Source organism: Haliotis rubra, unplaced genomic scaffold, assembly GCF_003918875.1.
Source record: "Haliotis rubra isolate DU_JTF1 unplaced genomic scaffold, ASM391887v1 Scf291, whole genome shotgun sequence".
NCBI lineage: Eukaryota > Metazoa > Mollusca > Gastropoda > Lepetellida > Haliotidae > Haliotis > Haliotis rubra.
Genome location: NW_025766959.1, coordinates 567,684 through 588,718, shown reverse-complemented (window position 1 = coordinate 588,718; position 21,035 = coordinate 567,684). Strand labels below are relative to the sequence as shown.

At 46.8% G+C, this 21,035-nt stretch overlaps 1 protein-coding gene across 7 annotated transcripts in view; it reads left to right on the top strand.

Annotated features, from left to right (window-relative positions):
- Positions 1-21,035, top strand: part of LOC124281970 (protein polybromo-1-like) — a 58,515-nt gene that overhangs the window by 3,992 nt on the left and 33,488 nt on the right. For 6 of the 7 annotated variants that reach the window (XM_046717978.1, XM_046717977.1, XM_046717976.1 and 3 more), the window contains exons 7-9: positions 4,867-4,965; positions 5,217-5,279; positions 9,228-9,281. In XM_046717978.1, coding sequence (XP_046573934.1) covers positions 4,867-4,965; positions 5,217-5,279; positions 9,228-9,281 — 216 coding nt within the window. The remainder of the gene's footprint in view (positions 1-4,866; positions 4,966-5,216; positions 5,280-9,227; positions 9,282-21,035) is intronic. The other variant, XM_046717979.1, reaches the window with a different exon arrangement.

Below are 21,035 nucleotides of genomic sequence, written 5' to 3'. Positions count from 1 at the left end.
TACTGGGAGCTCTTCACAGACTACAAGGACCTTCTCTGCCGAGATCGTCCCGATGGAAGAAATAGGCTTGTACGAAGAACCGCCTATCCTCATCCCAGAGATACTGCATAAGAAGAAGACGCAGGCCTCAGCAACGGTAACGTCAGCACAGTCTGAGTTACCTTCTACACTGGCAGAAGGGACCCATGAGGTACAGCGATCCCTGGACCATATCGCTACCCTATCAGATGCGTCATCTCTACAGTCGTCGCAGACATTCAACCCCGGGACCTTCATGCAGCAATTCTCCCAACAGATGATGGACCTGATGGAGAAGCGCTTCGCAGGAAAGGACCTTGCATGATGGTCAGGCAGCCGCCTCTCATGCTCAAGTCAGGACCAGTGCTGCACGAAGGACCCCGCACCCCGCAGATCTCCAAGGATATTCAACGATCATATACCAGTGGACATGATACAGAGGACGATGGCGGTATCATATTTTCAGACTCACAGATAAAATATTGGATGGCTAATGGACTGGACCTAGCGTCACCCTCGAAGGAAGAGATCTTCGCCGGCGCAGAGACTGAGGGACACGTGTTGAAGTTCAAGAGGGGTACTCTTGTCCGAATTCATCACCTGCGCAGATCTTCAGACTGAATCCAGGACGGGATTCACATCGTCGAGAAAATTTAGATAGATATATCTACATCAGAAGATAATAACGGGACTCATGTCCATATAGAGATCTTCACTTGCGTACAGATCTTCAGGTATTCACATTGGCGTGGTTCAGCAGCAGCCTTGCTAAGGCTATGAAGTTACAAGATTGATGTAAACTACAAAATCAGCAACAACTCCCTTTGTAGAACTTACAACAAAGTTGACCATCAACTCTACAAGGACCTGTGTGTTTCAACACAAAGAGGGTATTTTACGACACTTCATTGAGCTTGATGAATGCAGTCTACAAGTGGCAGCGTTGAGGAGGTGTACACTTCAGCTGATCATCTGTATAAAAGGGCGACTGCATTATCTTCAGGTCTGAAGTAACAGTCACAGCAGCCAGGGAAACAGCCTACCTACATCGGTATTACGCGGCGAAATATTTCGCACGTTTACCTTTCAACCCTCGATACACGTGGTCACTCGTGTAACTCCGGAAGGCTACGGACAAGACCGAGTGTTGATAAGATATCAACGACTGCACAAGATTCTACAAGGACCTTTTTTCTGCTACACCGGTGACGTCACATCGCGGGAAGCTAAAGGAATCAAAATGCTTCATTTCATTTTGGTCCATGAGAGACAACGCCCTGCGCAGAAGTCGGACGTAGTTTACATGTCAGGGAATTGTTTACAAGTAACAACAACCTTTCAACGAGGGAGGAAGGCCTCAATTACAGTCCAGTTAGACGGGAACTACGTGATTCGGCTGTCTTCACGAGGTTAGATACCTTCCCTGTCAGCATTGAAGACGATTCATCAGGCGGAATTGCAGCAACATACGTTTGACGGACTTTTGATGACGGCAGCCTGTCTACTTTATATAGACTTCACAACGATGGCAGTCACAGAGTCGGACATTGCTTCGTTTCCCTTACAGACATGGCAAGGGTTTCACGGCATATCAGTACCAGAGGACCGTTGGCTAAAGATACAACAGATGGTATCGCAAGCTCTACTCTCTCCGTGGCCACTACGACAGTGGCAGAGCCTGTTGGGTCTCCTCACATCAGCACAGGATATGACGCGCAGAGGGAGATTACAACTACGCCCACTACAGGTCTTCGTGAATGTACATCTGGACGATCCGGACCCCTTCGGACTCCCGGACAGACTAAAACCATATCTACTATGGTGGACTCAGAGATCGAATGTTTGCGGAGGCACCTACTTAGCAGAGCCGGAGTGCAAGACTCATCTCTATGTAGACGCATCGCTCCAAGGTTGGGGAGCACACCTCGACAACGAAGTGTCAGCTGGGAAATGGACAATAGACGAGAAAGATCTGCACATCAACATGCTGGAAATGAAAGCAGTGATAAACGCCATACTCCACTGGACCAGCATTTTAAAGAATGCTCATCTAACGGTACACACGGACAACTCCACAGTGGCGTTCTACATAAACAGACAAGGATCAACAAGGTCGGCGAACCTTCTGAACCTCTGCTTTCAACTGTTCAGCATAATAGACAATCTGAACATCCACATAAAAGCATGCCACATCCCAGGAGCCAAGAATGTGATAGCAGATGCACTATCTTGGCCAACTCAGCCATCCCCAACAGAATGGATGCTACATCCAGAGATCTTCAAACAGATCATACAAGAGATAGGAGAGCCACTCATAGACCTATTTGCCACAAGATTCAACAATCAACTGGTAACATTCGTCTCTCCAATACCAGATCCACGAGTATGGGCAACAGATGCTCTAAGCATCTCTCGGGAAGGACTAAACGCTTACGCGTTTCCACCACCAGGTCTAATACCGAAAGTGTTGCAGAAAATCATACAGACGAAGAACCTGCAACTGATTTTGGTCGCGCCTTACTGGCCAGCGAGAATATGGTTCCCCATTCTCATACAAGAACTAGGACCGCCTCAACTGCAACTACCAGAGTGGACGAACTTGCTAGTACATCCACACACAAAGCAAGCACACGGCAACCCACAGGTGTTCCGGCGTATCGAGGCGTGCTTGAATAAGAGAGGATATTCCGCCAGAGCAGCTTAAGCAGTCACGCTAGCCTTACACAAGTCAACACGCAACTTGTATGACGACAAATGGCGAAGCTTCGAGACCTACGCCTTGAAAACAGGCTTCACAGCCATAAAAGCGACACACCCTCAAGTGGCGGACTATCTTTGTCACCTAAGACAAACAAAGCGGTTGAAAGGGTCAACACTCTCAACATACCTAGCGGCATTGAGCTCAGTTATCACTATGAGGACGAGTGTAAAACTGACTAAGGTACCAGAGTTACTGGCCTTACTACGCTCTTTTAAACTGGAGGACCAACAAAAGAGATTTAAAGCTCCGGCGTGGGACCTCAACATAGTTCTACGGCATCTCACCAGTGACGCTTACGAACCATTAGATAGGACATCTTTTGAGTTCTTGACGCAGAAAACTCTATTCCTGATCGCCTTAGCAACAGCAGCAAGGATGTCGGAAATACATGCTCTAGACTTTGAGAGGACACGATTTGACAAAAATCGAAACATCGTGCATATGGGACTGAGATGGGACTTTATAGCAAAGAATCAACTGCCAGGTCAACTGGACAGACAATTCCACATCCCAGCACTATCATCAGTCCTTGGGCCACAGGATACACAGGACCTATCCTAATGGCCAGTAAGAGCATTGAAAGACTACCTATAAAGGTCTAGAACCAGGAGACGAAAATTCAAGCGTCTTTTCATCCCTATATTGACAGCGACACAGACGGAGATCTCTCGCACTACGATATCAATATGGATGAGAACTGTCATACTACGGGCCTACAAAGCAGCAGGACTTGATCCTCCAAGAGCCTCCAATCCACATGAAATTAGAGCTCTGGCGTCAACACTCGCTCTATGTGGGAATTGCTCTATCACGACGATAATGGAGGGCTGCTTCTGGAAATCAGACATGGTGTTTGCCAACCACTACCTGAGAGACATCGCCACTGAGGACGTCTCTGGCATTCACCATTTCGGCCCACTTGTTGTAGCACAACAATTGACAGTTCCACAGAGGCGCTTGAGACGGAGTCTCGCCCTTTATCACATGACTTGCAAAAGCCTACACTCAGGAGAGTTACAGCTTTAGAGTCCATATGCACGCCTAAGACAGACTAGCATAAGTGATAAGACCCAGTACTTGTAAGGACGCATCGCATTACATATAAAGGGTCGCTTCTCCACTGATGCTTGCATCAAGAGATGGAGTTGCAAAATCCACATAATAATGTTAACAGAAGCAAGGACCAAAAGTTAACAATTGTGGTCCCCCATCAGAGAAAGCTGGAAGTAAAGGGTTACAGCAGCAGCAGAGCCTAGCAGTAAATAGAAGTGCTGCCAGGAAGTTCCCATAGCGGGGTATGCAAGACGTAAATCACTAATTGGAATCCAGAAGTGGCTTGTCCCACCACCAGATCCGACAGATTCTACAAGCAAAGATACATGAGTCAGGATAAGGAAAAATATGTAATTTTCTGAGTAAAATTGATATTTTATACTTATCCTGACTCATGAGGTAAGCCCTCCCAACCTCCCCGCTAGGCACTTTGGATTTCCCTGTAAATCAAGTGTCGGGCTAGCTATTCGGAGAGAGTGAAGCGTGGGAAGACAGGTGGCGCTGTTTTCCCGCCAAAACCAGAGGGACACAACTCATGGTGAGTAGTGATTTTACGTCTACTCTTTTGAAAGGGAGCTTCAAAAAGGAGATACAAGTGTTCCACTAACGTTCGGGAAAGGAAGGAGACAAGCAAAGATACATGAGTCAGGATAAGTATAAAATATCAATTTTACTCAGAAAATTACATATTTGTTAGTTCCAGAGCAGCTCTCAGTGGCTGTTGACTAGAGAATAAATATACTGTTATAAATGGAATTATAAGTATCAAATACTATCACTATACTAATTCCTTTTGGTGCCTTGATTTGGCCCCGAACTACTGCTTTTGGTGTCAAAGAAAATAACACTGTGTTGTGAAGCCAGATCTTTTCCGTGGAGAACAACAGTCTTTAAGAACTGCCAACGAAAGTGCATGATATCAACTTAACAAATTGATAATTTGGCAGCTGTTTGAATGGTCAGACTAAGGGATGTACTCCTGTGATTGAGATTTTCATGACAACAAGAGGGTATAATGTCTGTGGTTGTTCCAGGTGACCCAGTACCGCAATCTTGGAGAGCTGCAGGCAGATCTCAACCTGGTGTTTGACAACGCCAAGCACTACAACCAGGATACATCCAAACTCTACCGGGTAGGAAAACTCTCCGCTAGGTCAGCTAATGTTCACTAAATTTGGGGTTCAAGCTGGACACTTAGCCTGCATGTAATTCTGTGTTATTGTTTCTGTTTAAGCATAGTTCTGTACTATCCCAGCTAGGTCATGTAGTCAATCATGTTTGTTTCATACAAGTGCACTTTGTCATGTTCCTACCTATGTCATAACAGGTTTTTCATCCACACATTAAGATGGAGTGCCATACTGAAAATAGTACTATGTTTCAGGATGCTGTAGTCCTACAGAAATACACAGCTGAGAAGAAGAAGGAGCTTGACAAGTATGACAAGGTATGTCGTCAATAACACGTCAGTATCATGTTGATTTCATTGAGTCTGTCCTGTGCAAGCTCTCCTGGCTCGCTGCCTGGCTGGCTTCTCTAGCTGCTGTGCGGTCCCTCCTCCCTCTCTCAGCCTCTGTTGTCATACATGTTGCTTACATTCCACTAATCTGTTTGTGTCTGTGTTGGAACGCCATCAGTATTTGTGGCATCCTAGTACTGATGTTAACATAACATGATTGCTGATTAGTTGTATTTAAAGCTATCCATGTACATTTCGTGTTATATTGATGCAGTGAGAGCCTTAAGGTCTCAAGTGCCTGTTAGGTTTGTCGGTTAAAGAACTGGATATGCCAGGTCAAAGTGTACTTGGTTGGCAAAAGGATCTGCTAGTATTTCCAATGTGTTCCTTTTGTTTGTCTTAAGTATTTGATTTGATATATGATGAAGGATAACTTTGTACAACCAGCTGGTATAAATGTTGCATTAAGGCCTTTGTAAGACATGTTGCCTGCCAAAGATTGCAGATTCAGAAGGGATAAGACATTTGACCTTCAGCATAAGAAGAATATCCCTGCAAAGAAACAGCGGAAATAAGGCATTTTATGCCAGATGTTATCATAAGAGATACATGGGGTGTATAAGGTGTAGTCCTTTAGAAAGGAATAAGGCATTTAATATCTCGATTAAAGGTGTACTCACAAAGTGTACTGAAGTAATAATGCAGTTGATTTATGTGAAAGATGCATTGAGTGTATTCAGGGCGGTTGGGTAGCCTAGTGGTTAAAGCACTCACTTGTTGCGCCGAAGACCCGGGTTCAATTCCCCACATGCGTACAATGTGTGAAGCCCATTTCTGGTGTCCCCCTGCCGTCATGTTGCTGGAATACCAAAGTGGCGTAAAACTAAACTCGCTCACTCATTGGGTGTATTCACAGTAGTCAGGAAAGGAATACAACATTTAATGTGTGGCTTGATGAGATGGGGCATAAACAAAAGGAAGAAGGCATTTCATGTCACCTCATATAAGATACCAAAGGAGTGCACTGTAGATAAGAAGGAATAAGGCCTTTAACATCAGGTGAGCTGGGCTTTTTCATAGATGATAACAAGGTGTAACGCATTCTTTTTGTAAGACTTAAAAGGTGCAATAACAGACGGTCCATAGTAATAGGCTTTCTACATCATGTGGATTAGGCATTTCCACAATATGTATGAAAATAGTAAGGCATATTCACAGAAGATACAGAAGAAATAAGGTGTTCTGAATCAGGCATATTAGACATATTTATAGATAATACGTACAGAATAAGGCATTTATTGCAACTTTTACAGTGTATTCTTGTAAAGTACCAAAGGAATTAAGGTATTTATTGTAAGGTTTAAGGTTATTAGTAGAAGATGCTGAAGGAATAAGACAAACAACATAGGACATATTATCATTAGATACAGAATGACTAGAGGAGTTAATGTAAAACCTGTTGATCTTATTGGTTTGGTTCATGTTCATGGAGTAGAATTATTTTAGCTATTCTGTCTTCAGAATAAGTGCATTAATTGTTATGCATCTTTCAGTTGGATATTACCAGTAGTGAATCTCCTATGACAAAATATGATCTTTGCTTTCTACTGCTTTGTACTGTAAGAACATTGTCAGGTTCCTCAGTTATCAGAATGTGGTCGTGAGTTTATGATGGTGTCATACCAACAGCAGTGGGTACACCATGTAGTTCTGCTAGCTAATGTATGGAAGCATTCTCCGATAATTTGCTTGTAGTTCGCTGCAACTAGATATGCCATGCATTAAGGTTTGAATACAGTGGTCCTTTATCATCTGTCAGTTAGTTGTAAGATGTTTTGAGAATTAGATACCTCTTCAACTTCTGTTTTCTGCCAAGATGAAAGTGAACACTGTTGGTGAGACTGCTGGATTGGTGTTGTGGTTGAATCTTGCTGAAAAACATGGGTTGATAGTCCACATGGACTGATTAAAGCCCGTTATAGGTTACCACAAGCATAAACTTGCTACAGTATTTCTTTAGAAGTAGTAAACCACTTACTCACTCATCATGTTCTAGAGTCAACTCCTTCTGGAATAGTAGTGCATAACCGGGTTGGGGGGGTTCAAAAATATTTTGGTCATTTCTTAGCAATTTGAAAGATTTTAAATATTTCCTATTATCTTAATATAGGTGAAAATGTGAAATTTGAAAATGTTTTGCTTTGAACTGAAATGGATCTTTTCTTGAGATGTGAAACGTTTATCGCCTACTTACTTGGTTATGAAAGTAGGTGACTATTCTGTCTGTAGTGAGGGGTGGCCTAGTGGTTAAGGCTTTCACTTGTCATGATGAAGACCTGGGTTCAATTCTCCACATGGGTACAATGTGTGAAGCCCATTTCAGGTGTCCCCTGCCGTGATATTGCTGGAATATTGCTAAAAGTGGCGTAAAACCATACTCTCTCACTCATTCTATCTGTAGTTTTGTAGTGGGTCAAGCCTGGCCAGTGTAAATATTCTAATAGTGTGTCACTCAATCTTAGTAATATTCCTTGCCAAATAACAATAGCACATTCATTAACATTGCTTTGTTGATAATCATCCCCGTGTGTCCATTGAACTTTATATAGTACACAAGAAACTAGCTGTGGTAACTGTATCTCTTTGCTAGGCGATATAAGTGAGTTTGATGCGGCCTTTAGGTGCTAGGAAAACAGTATGGGACAGCTCTGTTTAGAGGCATGTCAAGATCAAAATTGTTTATAGGGATTAGCATTGAGATACGATTGTTTATCACAGTTAACAACAAACGTGAGACCCTTCTTCCCTGCCCTTACACAAGCCTATGTGATTTCAACAACCTAACCATGCACTGAAGTGTCTAGTGATTATCTCAATAGGCTGATGACATTGAGAAAATAAACATTTCTTGAATATCTCAGCCTGTTACAGTCAAATTCATACATTGTTGACCGATAAATCAAACTCATTATCCAGGTTACTGTATCTGCATTCTATTAAGATAACTACTGTGAAAAAGTTTCTGTCAATTTATTTTCTGAATTATCACCTTGTCATATTTTGGTGCTGATGAGTGTAATTTAATTGAATTGCTTCTTTAGCAGCTAGTCATTTGACATGGACTTAAAGATGCTCCTGAAGAAAATAGGTATGAGTGTTTATCATACTACTTTAACAGAATGGATATACACTGGATATGTGATGAAGATTTCAACTTAAGTTATATTTATTTTTATATAGGCGGAAATATTGTTCCAAGTTTACATACCTACAAGTATGTTGATAATGATATCGTTCTCAAGGCTTGATAAGTAATATCTTTCTGTATTATTATGATGATGATTATCTAGCTACTAATGCCTACTAGCAACTAGATTGGATAGAATGAGGTATCGTTCCATCAGCTGACAGAAAGGAGCCTAATTGATTGGTTTTGTAGTAGCACCACTTTAACACAGCCAAGTATGAGACTTGAGTTTTGCCAAAGCATTGCTTTCACTTTTCAGTTGCATTTTCTCACCATTGTTATTTTGATTATCTATGCTTTGATACTTTCTGATTCATGATTAATTGTGTTTATTCTTCAGTTTTGATTTGATATGAATATCAATCATTTTATTATGTTTGTTGAACTTGTTTTCCTTTGTTTCATTCTAAAGGATTTAATATAGACTTGTGGAAGATTTCAACTTAGTCATTCTGAAAACTCTTTCAATATGTATGTTCTAAACCATAAATGTTTCAAAGTGTACCTCAGATCTCATTTCCTGTTTGAAGCTAATTTTCGAAGTGCTAAATGTCTGTTGGTATTATATGTCCAGTTAATGACCTCCATTGTGCATGCACAATATATATATCTATGGAAGTTTGCATAGAAGAGTCCACTTAAGGTTAAGGGATGAAAGGTAGGTTGTAATGTGATCTGCTGCTTACTAGGAGGTGGTGGCAGCAGCCGACCCGACCCCTGTGACCATTGACCTCCCCATGGTGGTGAGTACCACTTGAGTTTACCTCTAGGCTTCGGCCAGCAGGAGGTGATGTCCTTGTCTTCTTTCAGCACTTCTGTCTGGTTACCATGGTTACAAGAACATTGTTGATGTCATTTGATAACTCAGAAAACTGAAACTTCTGTTATTTCATACATTGCACAGATAGTTGGGGTCTGTGAAAACTGAGGAACATTTGTTTCTCACCTTGGCATAATGATTGTGAGCATATCTCATATGTGTTTATCTGCCTGAAGGTGTTTTACTATTCTCTGTTAAAACTGAGGAGTATGTGACTGTTGGCTCAATGAGGTAAGGTTTCGTTTTGAAGTAGAACAATTAAAAACCAACATTCTTCTTCATAGAGATCGTCCTTGGGGTACATATTATGCATTTTCCACGCTGAAAATGTCCTGTGACAGTTGTATCAATGTTTTTTGAATAAAAAGATTGTACAATAAATAAACTTTTTTATTTATTATACGGCCCCCACCTCGTGGAGTTACCTCCCGCTGCGCATGCGCACCAACTGGGTAAGCACCTAGGCCCGTATCATCATTCCTTCTGCTGTCACTCACATGTGAAGACGTGTTCGATGTGCCGTGCAGCGCTGTTTTCTCCTAAAGAAATTGAATGAGATATGTCTGAGACACCACCTGTATGTATGGTCTTTATTTTATGTCCTTGCAAGGACCTGTAAAGCTTCGCGGTCGGTTGTTTCATAATTGTGACTTTGTATTAATTATTTTACGCTAACTTTCCCGTGGTTTATGCACATGTTGCTCTGCCATGGCGGGAAGTTTAGCGTGCCACGTGGTTGTAATATTGCGTATTGAACCAACTATTTCTTCCCGTGGTAGCCTTCACGTATTTTTCAATGTTTTCTACGTGTATGTTTGCTGCTGGTCCGCTGTTAGCTACATGCTTGCGTGTTTGCTTTCAGGCGTTTCCCTCCTGTACGGTCTGTGGGCAGAGTATCCCACGGGCCGACAGACACGATAAGTGTATCGTCTGTCTGGAGAAGACGGACCATGTTGCCGAAACTTGTGAAATTTGCATGGGTTTTTCCCCCCGGGCCCAGAAGAGGAGGGCGGCCGATTTCCTCTTTTACAGAGAAATGCGTGAGGTGGGAGGGGAACTTACCCAGGTGCCCCTGTCTAAGGCTAAAAAGCCGCGCTCTAAGGGAAACAAATCCCGTAGCCAGTCCCCTTCTCCCGTTACTAGAAGCGGTTTTGATATGACTTTAATCACACAGATGTTTCAGCAGCACGCAGACTCGATGAGGTCCCTCGTTCATGAGGCGGTTGGAGGACTCCGGCAGGAGTTCCTCGCCCACTCTGAGCGTGGGGCGGAGAGTCTGGGGGTGGGATCGCCGAGCCTGGCTCGATCCCTCGGCCTTGAGGCGTCTGTAGATCCGTTGCCTCTGGCTTCGGGTCCGGACGCCTCGGCTGCCCCGGAGGGGGAGGCTTCGCTCCCAGTCCCCCTCTCGGAGTTGGCGCAGGGACCGTTGATGATTCCTGGGGTTCCGATCCCTGCGCCCTCCCGCCCCATGAGAGCGGAGGCACCAGTTCTGCCTGGTCTGCCTCCAGCGTCTCGGGACCGGGGTCCGTGCATGACTGCAGGCACTGACGCGGGGCGCTCTGTCTGCTCCTCCCTCTCTGCTGTACCTAGTGCTAGGCCGCCCACCGGGTCGGGGTTAGGGTCCTCTTCGCGAGGAGACCCAGCCTCAGACTTCGGGCTCGGGCGCCGAGTCTATGGATACTGGGGTGTCGAGGAGCAGGAGGGTGCCTTCCGTTTTTCTTCGGCTCTGCGGGAGGTCCGCAACGGCTGAGTTCCGCCCCAGGCAGCTGCCAGGCGAGGCGCTTGCCCCTTTGCCCTAGGCAGCCTCCAGGACGCTTCCGTCGTTGGTCCAGGACGTGGTGGATCCCCTCCTGTCTGGGTCTCGCCTCCGTTTCGACTTGCCAGAGCTTGTCCGGAGGTACCAGCTGGGGGAGGATTCCCTGTTCGCGGTTCCGATGGTGGATGAGTGCGTGTTCACTTCGGTCGCCTTGGGGGGAGGCTCGGCTTCCTCCGGAGCAGCTCCGGCTGCTCAGCAAGGTCGGTTGACACCACCGTTTGCCCTCGCGGGCGCCCCCCTGCGGCATGCGTACCATACCTACGAGGAGGTTTTCCGGAACGCTATGCAGCAGGTCAGGGTTGTGGTCCATGAGGCCTACCTCTCCTCGATACAGAGGTCGGCCCTGGAGGCGGAGGGGCATGCTGGAGACGTTTCTCCGCATGTCGTGCTACTCCGTCAGTTGTCCGAAGTGCAGGCCCACCTCGACGCCGACTCTTTGCGGTCAGCTGCGTCAACGGTGATGTGCGCAGTCATGGGGATGCGCAAGCTGTGGCTGTCGACGTCTCGTTACTCGGCAGCGACACAGCAGACCTTGCTGGCCCTTCCCTTCCGTCTGGGAGCGACGCTGTTTCCCGGGGCACAGCAGGTCATACGGGAGGCTACCGCTGCAGCTACCTCCTTCAAGGATTCTAAGGCCTTGTTGGAGCAACCGCTGGCTTCTCGCCCCCGCGCTCCCGTTCCACCTTCCTCCGCCGGGGTGCAGCCTACACCCGAGTCCGCTGGCTGGCTTCGGCCGCTTGGCAGGGGTAGGCGGAGGAACAGGTCCGCCAAGGGTAAGGGCAAAGAGCAGTCCTCTTCAACTAGCTCCCAGCCTTTTCGCGGGCGCGGGAGGTCTGCCCCGACCTCCCGTTAACCCATCAGGCTGTCGATCCAGCCGTGTGTCACGCCCAGTCAGCTCCGCTACTGGGACAACGCGACGCTCTTACCCAACGCCCCAGTGGGAGGCAGCTCTCTATTCCTGCCGGAGTGGGAGAAGGCTACAAACAACACTTGGGTGCTGTCCACCATCAGTGTAGGCCATTTACCACTGTGGAAGCGAAGGTCCGCTGACTTCACCGGCATACGCCGCGACTCGGTGCCGCCATGTCAGGCAAGGGCGGACATATTGCGCGACGGTTCAGGCTCTGCTGGACAAGTCCGCAATCGAAAGCCGCATTCCACCGGGAGAGGAACAGGCGGGATTTTACTCCACGCATACTTCCACGTCCGAAGAAAGACAGCGGGTTCCGTCCCCATTCTCAACCTCAAGGGGTTGAACCGCGATGCTCGGTACCATCCTTCAAGATGGAGACACTGCGCCGGGTGATCTCATCTGTTCAGCCCGGCGATTGGCTCACGCCAATCGACCTCAAGGATGCGTGATTCGCATGTGCCCATACATCCATCGTTCAAGCAGTACCTTCGGTTTCTCTTACGACGGGATGTGTTACCAATTCACGGTGCTCCCTTCGCATATCCACTGCCCGGCGGGTGTTCACCAAGCTCATGTTAGTCCCGGCTACCCTCGCCGCCGCGCCAAGGAAGGCGTTGTTACCCTTACATCGACGACTGGTTGCTCGGAGCACTAACACAGCCAGCGAGCCTAGATGCTACTCACACAGTGATAGACATTCTAGTTCGACTCGACTGGGATCATCAACCTCAAGAAATCCGACCTGGTACCCACCCAGGACTTGGTTTTTCCCGGGGCGAGATTCCAAACACACAAGGATCTAGTTTCCTTGAAACCCGACCGGATCACCAGAGTACGGGAGATGGTGTCTTCGTTCCTCTCCCAGCCCCAGGCACCAGCACGGACTTGGCTCCGCCTACTGGGCCATATCACGGGCGACGATCTCTGTAGTGTGGCGGCGGCTGTTGAGGATGCGCCCTATACAGCAAGCTTTGGCGAAGTCTGTGGGCTCACTCGAGGACCTGGAGCGCAGTCTCACAGTCCCCGGGTGGTTGACACCTCACCTTCAGTGGTGGACCAATGTCGGGAATCTCACCAGGGGGGTCCCCTTGGAAATCCCGACGCCAGCTCTCACAGTTCAGACCGATGCGTCCCTCACGGGCTGGGGTGTGTGTTCTGGGCAGTCTGTCGGTGTCCAGACTCTGGTCCGAAGCCGAAGCCCACCTTCACATCAACGTGTTGGAACTGAGAGCTGTGCGGTTGGTTTTCGAAGCTTCAGAGAGCATGTCCATGGCCAGGTAGTCCGTCTTCAGTTGGACAACCAGACGGCCATGTCGTACATCCTGAAGCAGGGCGGCACGGTGTCCCGAGTGCTCCTCCAGGAGACGTGGGACTTTCTACTCTGGTGCGACCAGTGCGATTGTCATGTACTCCCTGTTTATCTCCGGGGCTGGAGAACGTGCGAGCAGACGCTCTCTCACCGGATCCTGGCCCCGCACGAGTGGATGCTCGACAGGCAGATTTTCAGAGTTATCTCCCAGTTGTACGGGTCGCTCCAGGTGGATCTGTTTTTGCGTCCGGGCGGGACGAATCAGACACCCGTGTTCTGCTCTCGAATCACCGACCCAGGGGCGCTGGCTGCCGGCGCCTTCCTGCTGGATTGGACGGGCAGAGTGCTCTGGGCTCCCGCCGCTACCACTCATTCCCGTGTCCTTTCACAGCTGTCCACCCAGCCAGCTCGGCTGCTTGTGCTACTGGCACCGCTTTGGCCATCCACAGAGCTGGTTTCCGTAATTCTCAGGTTTCTGGCTCAGCCTCCTGTTCTATTACCTTTACGACCGACATTCTCACTCAGAACGGAGCTTCCACCCAAATCCAAGGATTCAGTGGGTGGCTTGGCCTCTGTCAGGTCTAGCCTCGAGGCACGCCGGAATTCCTGCAGCAGTTGCAGACACAATTCTGGCTTTGAGGCGGATTCGACAAACATTCAGTATGAGGATAGGTGGTCCCGCTATGCGCGCTGCTGGTGTTCAGATAGGGGATTGCAGATCCCTTTTCTGCGGATTTAGTCCGAGTATTGGAGTTTTGCAAGCCCGCTTGGAAGAAGGCCTGGCGGCTTCACCATTCGCGCTACTCCACCGCTATTTCCACTTTTCACACCCCCTGTCGATGGTGCTCTTCTGGGGCACCACCCTCTCGCACAGCAGCTTTCACTGGCGCTGATCGGGTTCGACCTGCTGTCAGGCTTAACCAGCCCACCTTTGGGATTTGTCAATTGTGCTCGATTGGCTGTCCGGTCCAACTTTCTCACACCTATCGGCTATTCCATTCAGTTGTTAACTTGGAAGGCTGTTTTTCTGGTGGCGGTAACGTCTGGGCGTAGGGTCGGCGATTTACATGCTATGTCGTCCGACCCGGCGCTGACCGTGTTTCACACTGATCGTGTCAGTATTCGCGGATACGTACCGCCCGAAGGTCGATCACGCTTTCCATGTGACAGCTCTTATCGAACTTCCCACTCTTACCCAGCCTTCCACATCGGGGACCTCGGCAACGAGCACTCACCCGTTGGATGTCCGTAAGACCCTCAAAGTCTATATCAAACGAACGCAGGGAATCCGTGCATGGGTACCCAGCTGTTCTGTTGTTCCGGTGGCGGGAAGGCTGGTGTGCCGGCGAGCAAGCAGACTTTGTCTCGCTGGCTAGTTTCGTGTATTTGTGCTAAGGGCAAGCCTCCCCCTGAGGGGTTGAAGGCTCACTCGGTCAGGGCAGTAGCCGCATCAAAAGCTTTTGCATCGGCACTCCCCATTGAAGAGATCTGCTCTGCCGCTATTTGGAGCCGGCCTAGCACGTTTATTCGGCATTATCAGCTCGATACGCATTCCCGTAATCGTGCGAGCTTTGGCCGTTCTGTTCTCTCCAGTGGACAGTGTCCTGCCACCCTGACCGAGTGAGTCTTGGTTCATTGGTTTTGTTTGACGCTGCTGTTCAATACTGAGTTTTATTGACATATCCGCTACTGGGATCTAACTACCCACATTTCGATTCTCTACGGAGTATTTAGGTCGATTGTGAGTGTTTTGACATTCCCCCCTACGGTGCTCACTAATCGACACGTGGTGGGTGGGGCTTTGTTTACATTTCGCACCATGTGCGATTTACTATGCTAACATTTGGAGGTCGTCTTTGAGCACAAATCCTCCCTGTCAGTTCCCCTCCCATAATGCCTTTCGCGGACGCGAAAACTGGGACATACGACAGGTGAGTGTCATGGCGTCTGTTACATTATTTCAATTAACGATAGCTATTTGTGTGTGCTTGGACAGAATTCCCTCCTCCCTGGCCTCCGGTCTTTGGGAGTCTGTGTTTATGCATAATATGTACCCCAAGGGCCGATCTCTATGAAGAAGAATTAACCAGACCTGAAGAGGTTTTCAATTCTTCAAGAGAGTCGCCCTTGGGTAGGGCCTCCCCTCCCCCCCGCAATTCTGTTCACTGATGTATTCAGCAGAAGGAATGATGATACGGGCCTAGGTGCTTACCCCAGTTAAAGATGCATAACGGAGGTAACTCCACGAGGGGGGGCTGTATAATAAATAAAAAGTTTATTTATTGTACAATCTTTTTATTCAAAAAACATTGATACAACTGTCACAGGACATTTTCAGCGTGGAAAATGCATAATATGTACCCCAAGGACGACTCTCTTCGAAGAATTGAAAACCTCTTCAGGTTTGGTTAAGTTTTCTTAAACCAGCGAATACGAACCATATTTAAAAAGTTTGTGTCAGAATTTTCACCACTATGTATTCTGTGAAAGGAACCAAATATTTAATGAGTCACTCCTAGGGACATGACAAATCAACAGTGTGTAATCAACTTTTAAAATTAAGATAACTTTTTCAATGATAGCCCAGCTTATAGAAGATTACTGATCACCTTGCGTGTAATTTCTTTCTAAATTAACATGACATCCTGTCATCCTACTATAAAAGTAGAACTGACTTCACTGGATCGCTAGGATCATTGTAATTAAAATTGCTGAAAATGACTCCAGCCTGAAATGGTATAAACAAGTTGGGACCTATGGTATTGTAGTGAAGGAATGTTACACTATCTACTGTTCAGTCTATGGTTTGTTTCTCTTCAGCAGAGATAATTGGTGTATGAAGTTTGGATATGTAGTTTGATTTCAATATAACTTGCACAAAAAGATTTCCTTCAGCTGAAATTACTTTGCAGGATAAGTTGCCTGAAATATTTTTAGGTTTGAAAGATGATGTATTAATCACATTTGGCATATTAACTGACAATAAGGGAAGTTTGTCAGAGTCTTACGGTTGATGATGTTCCATCTCTGTAAACTGCATGAAAGGTGAGCTTGAGTACATGTACCATGGTAAGGCTTTATTTTTAAACTTATCCTATATCACGATTTGCACTTCTCTCTCTTGCTTCGACGCTGAGTGGAACGAATGAGAACTTTTCCTGTAGGCCTCTCTTGTCCATATGCCCGTGTTCCCCAGGCTGCTCTCCTTATAGGACAGGTCCCTAGTCCCTGGTTAAGCGTGCAGCACATTACCCTGTCTACCCACATGACTACCTCAGAGTTATCATTCTTCTTCTTGTCGCACCACTGTGTGGACGTATTGTGAGAGTTCTCAGCTATTCTTACAAGTTAACATGAGAAATATATCATGGGTAGTTGACCCTAAGTAGCGTAATTTTGCGCACACTGTAACAATATTTACTCCCCTTGATCCCACTCGTCATGTGTGGGTTGTATTGACCTGTGTTCCTGGAGCAAACGTCGGGAATGTGCTCCCTTATCAAGGATGTTTTTAGAGCATATAGACATGCTTGCTCCCGTTGGCTGGCAGACAGAGCTCATTACACTTCAACAGTTGATCACCCGACAAACCCCCGCTTTCAACGACCAGTATTAACTGCTCGTCGTCCGGAGATTTCCCATGTCGGACGGTGATGATTTTATTGGCGCATCATCAGATGTCTACTCGTCGTTCCACCTCATCAAACCACTCTGTGTTGCCAGCTGACTCACACAGCCGATCTACATCATCAAATCGCCGAACCGATTCACCATACCGAATGGATTCACCAGACCGAACCGTTTCGCCACAGCGTATGTGGATTACGACATTGACTCAATTCGCCATAGTATTAAGACTATTTCTTATCGCCGAAAAGGTTCACATCATCGATTCGATTCACAGCACCGAAACAGCTCTCTTCACCGAAACGATTCACCTCGGCCTGAAAACATCTCACCTCGCCTCACTGGTTCATCTGATCGTTCTAGATCTCTCCATCAGCTGAGATCATTTAAACGTTTCGGATTACCGATCCAGATCACAGTCACGATCCAGCTCACAACGCCGATCCAGATCACGGACTGATTCAGATCACATCAACGTTCCGGGCTCACCACCCTGAACCGATTTACCAGCCCAATTGTACCGTTTCACCAGGTCGAACCGCTTCCTATCGCTGAACCAGTTCACCTGGCCGTTCAAGATCACTGAATTGTCAGCATTCATCGAACTGTCAGCATTTGTCAATAATCCATTCCTCGTACCTTGCCAACAATTGAGCTTATTCATGAATTGGGTGATTCACCACTCATGTTATTTCCAACACGGTGCATCTTACCAGCCTATCAGAGCCTATGCCAAATGTGTCGGGGGATGCCTCCCAAGACACTTAACCCACATCGAACCTCGTCTTTGTTTTCATGGTTCGGGCTATGCCAGTCGCCTATAAGATGCAGGAATTGTTTTGGTTGATTCGACACACATGATCGCATGGTTCGCTGACCACCTACAGCTACCTAGAGCAAGATACCAGATGTTCTATTGATTACATTCAACATGAAGGATCGGGACTTGTCAACACTGGTTTTCCACATCCTCAACCAGGTTCGTGAACTTGCATCTAGATAGGGCCAAATTTGTCGAACTCTGCTAGTTTTCAACACGATCCTAGTTTTCAGGGCATCTGTGAGGCACTGAATTCCTCATTACGAAGTGGCAAGCTCTAAGCACGACAATTTGATTTGTTTATCCGGTTTACCTTACCGCTTGTGAGGCGCTTAATGTTTTTAGTCACATAACTTATCCCACCTTGTACCCCTTTTTCGGCTGGTTGAACAGAGGTAGTAGCTATGTGCTTCACCATGCCGAATCGATTTACATGTGATGTCAGTAGGGCAGTCATCTAGACATATCATGCTTGGCACTTGACAGTCTGACGATCCCAGCTCTCAAGAGTCCTCCGTGACCGGGGCTCATCTCATTCCAGACTTAATCTACCATCCGATCTTCACCTTTGATGAATGATTCGGTTCAACGAATCTACCCTTCGGTGTAGATATCAGTTCTACAACCACCCGATAGGGCATTACTAGATAAGCTTGCTAGCCAGGAATTCTTTACCACGCTGCACTGAGTCTTGTTACTACAGACAACTCATAACAGCATGTTTGTGTATCACTGGGTGCAATTATTGCAGATGGTTCGTCATCTTCAGCTCCCTTTGTTTTACATGATAGGCAAGTTTCTGGACAGATAACAGATGGGTCAAGTTTTTGCGCATGGTACCAGCAGTGATGTTTTGTCAAATAGCCAGCATAGCTCAGCCCGGAATTTACGGGTTACGACTCGCCCGGTTAACCAAAGACCGTGTTGTCCGTTTTTTGTCACTCGTGTGTAACGTTTGCAAATGGCGGACTACTGTTTGTTTACCGGAATTTTGATGATTAGAGTGCCTATGAAGTACCCTTGCAGACTTTTCTTGGTCCCACGAATCGGATATCAAGTCCAGCCTTTAAATGCTAGTAACAATGAACGGTGCCATTCCCGGTAAGAGTGATTGTGTCGGGATTTCGACAGCCAGTCGAGAGAGACTGCTTATCAAGGGTGACAGACAGAAACACCCGTGAACGGTTTGACTAGCACAAGCACTGAGTTCAGAGGTCACTGCAGTTATGCATGGACTGTCACCAGGCAGTGATCTACTACCTTTATCACTCCACCTGGCGAACCATCATTTTGTTCGGCCAACCGAAACGTTCCTGAGGTTAGAACTGACATAGTAGCTCGACTTATTGAACGTTCCTATATCAGGAGATATCTCTTTATCAGAGGCAAGAGTTGTTAGACCTCTCATTTCCCTCGACCTGCGATGCCTACCTTCACATCCTGATACATCCAGACTATCGGAAGTATCTTCGATTTACTTTCAAGGCGCGTCATTGATACCAATGGAGGGTCCTGCTGTTTGGCATATGTACGGCCATGTGGCTTTTTACTCAGATACCCAATCCGATAACAAGCTACCTGCATTGTCGAGGCGTGACATTCGAGAACTATATCGACGACTGTGTTCAAGCCCAGCAGGATCCAGTCGTCCTTCCTCTCCACAGGCAGTTCATCAAGCTGTTTACGCAATTAGGATGGCTGCTGAAATCGGAGGTAACACCGACCTGATGATTTCTTTTTATTGGGACAATATTCAACATGACAGGTCATGTTGTTTGTGCCCCAGGAGAGGTGGGACAAGATTCAGTGCAATGCACCACTAGTGCTGGTCCAACCCACAACTTTTCGCCAGTGGGAGAAGTTACTAGGGTGGTTGATGTCGGCACAAGCGCTGACTTACAGGGGCCAGCTGCAGCTTCGCCCTCTTCAGATGTTTCTGTGCCCATACATCCGGGACGACAACCCCAGGGAGTTGATTCTTCTTCCTGCACAAGTACATTCAGTCTTTCTTTGGTGGCTCAAGAAGTGGAATGTTTGCGTTGGAGTCTCTATGGTGTCCTTCATACCGACTCAACACCTGTTCTTCGACGCATCCTTCAAGCTGGGTAGCTCACTTTCTCCATCAAGTGGCCTAGCAGAAAAAATGGTCATCAGGAGAAAGGGCCCATCATATCAACGAATCAGCACTGTCATTCTCGCCTTTTGGCATTGGGCAGTTGAACTGCAGTTCACTCATATACTGATTCAATCAGACATTTCGATGGTAATTTTGTACATAAACCATCAGGGGTCGACAGCTCTGCTTCAGTTGATGTTTCGAATTTATCATCTGATCGGTTCACTCAACACAGTGGCCTGAGCCCGACACATTCCCAGGATGAGGCATGTCATTGCCGATGCCCTGTCACGTCTCAAACGCCTGTCACTCACGGAGTGGAAACAACTGCCTCTGATATTCCAATCGAAGATCAACCTGTTATCATGCCCAGAGGTAGACCAGTTCGCCACTCGGGACAATCATCAGCTTCAGCGCAGATGATCACCAGTTGCGATCGTTTCTGCTTTGTGTACAATCTGAATAAAATTCTGAATTTTATTTCTGATTTGTGTCTTCGATTCTTCTGGGACTTTGATTTCTCTTCTCAATTTAATTACCTATACACATCTATGTGATCTTACTGTGGTAAGTAGTAGAAGTCATAAGATGATGTTGTGGTACTGAACGTTAAAATTGTGAGTTTTCCGATTCAGGACGGTGTCTGTGGGTGTTGTTTCGAAGCAGGGGCTGGCCTGATACTAGTCATTGGACTTTTATTATGGGGGTACTTTGGAAATCGTGGTAATTCGACTGATTACACTTGCTAAGCTGCGTCCTTTTACTTTCGTGAAGGTAGTGACTGAACACCACATTGCTCGGGAGTCCCGGTCCCTGGGAGCAAGTGTGCTTAGTAAGTCAATGGGTTCGAACTAACCATCGCACGTAGTGACCTTGGTAGTTATGGGCCTACCCTGTCGTTGCTCCCTACGGATGTAGAAGTGTTCGACAATCTCACTTGCTGACCTCTACTCTACGGAGCAATCACGTCAGTGTAGTGAGTCCTTCCCGATTTCCTTATGGATTTCGTAGCGTTCAAGCTCCTAAGTACCTTAGCATACCGTTGTGACCTAACTGTTGTAAGTAGTGGAAGTCAT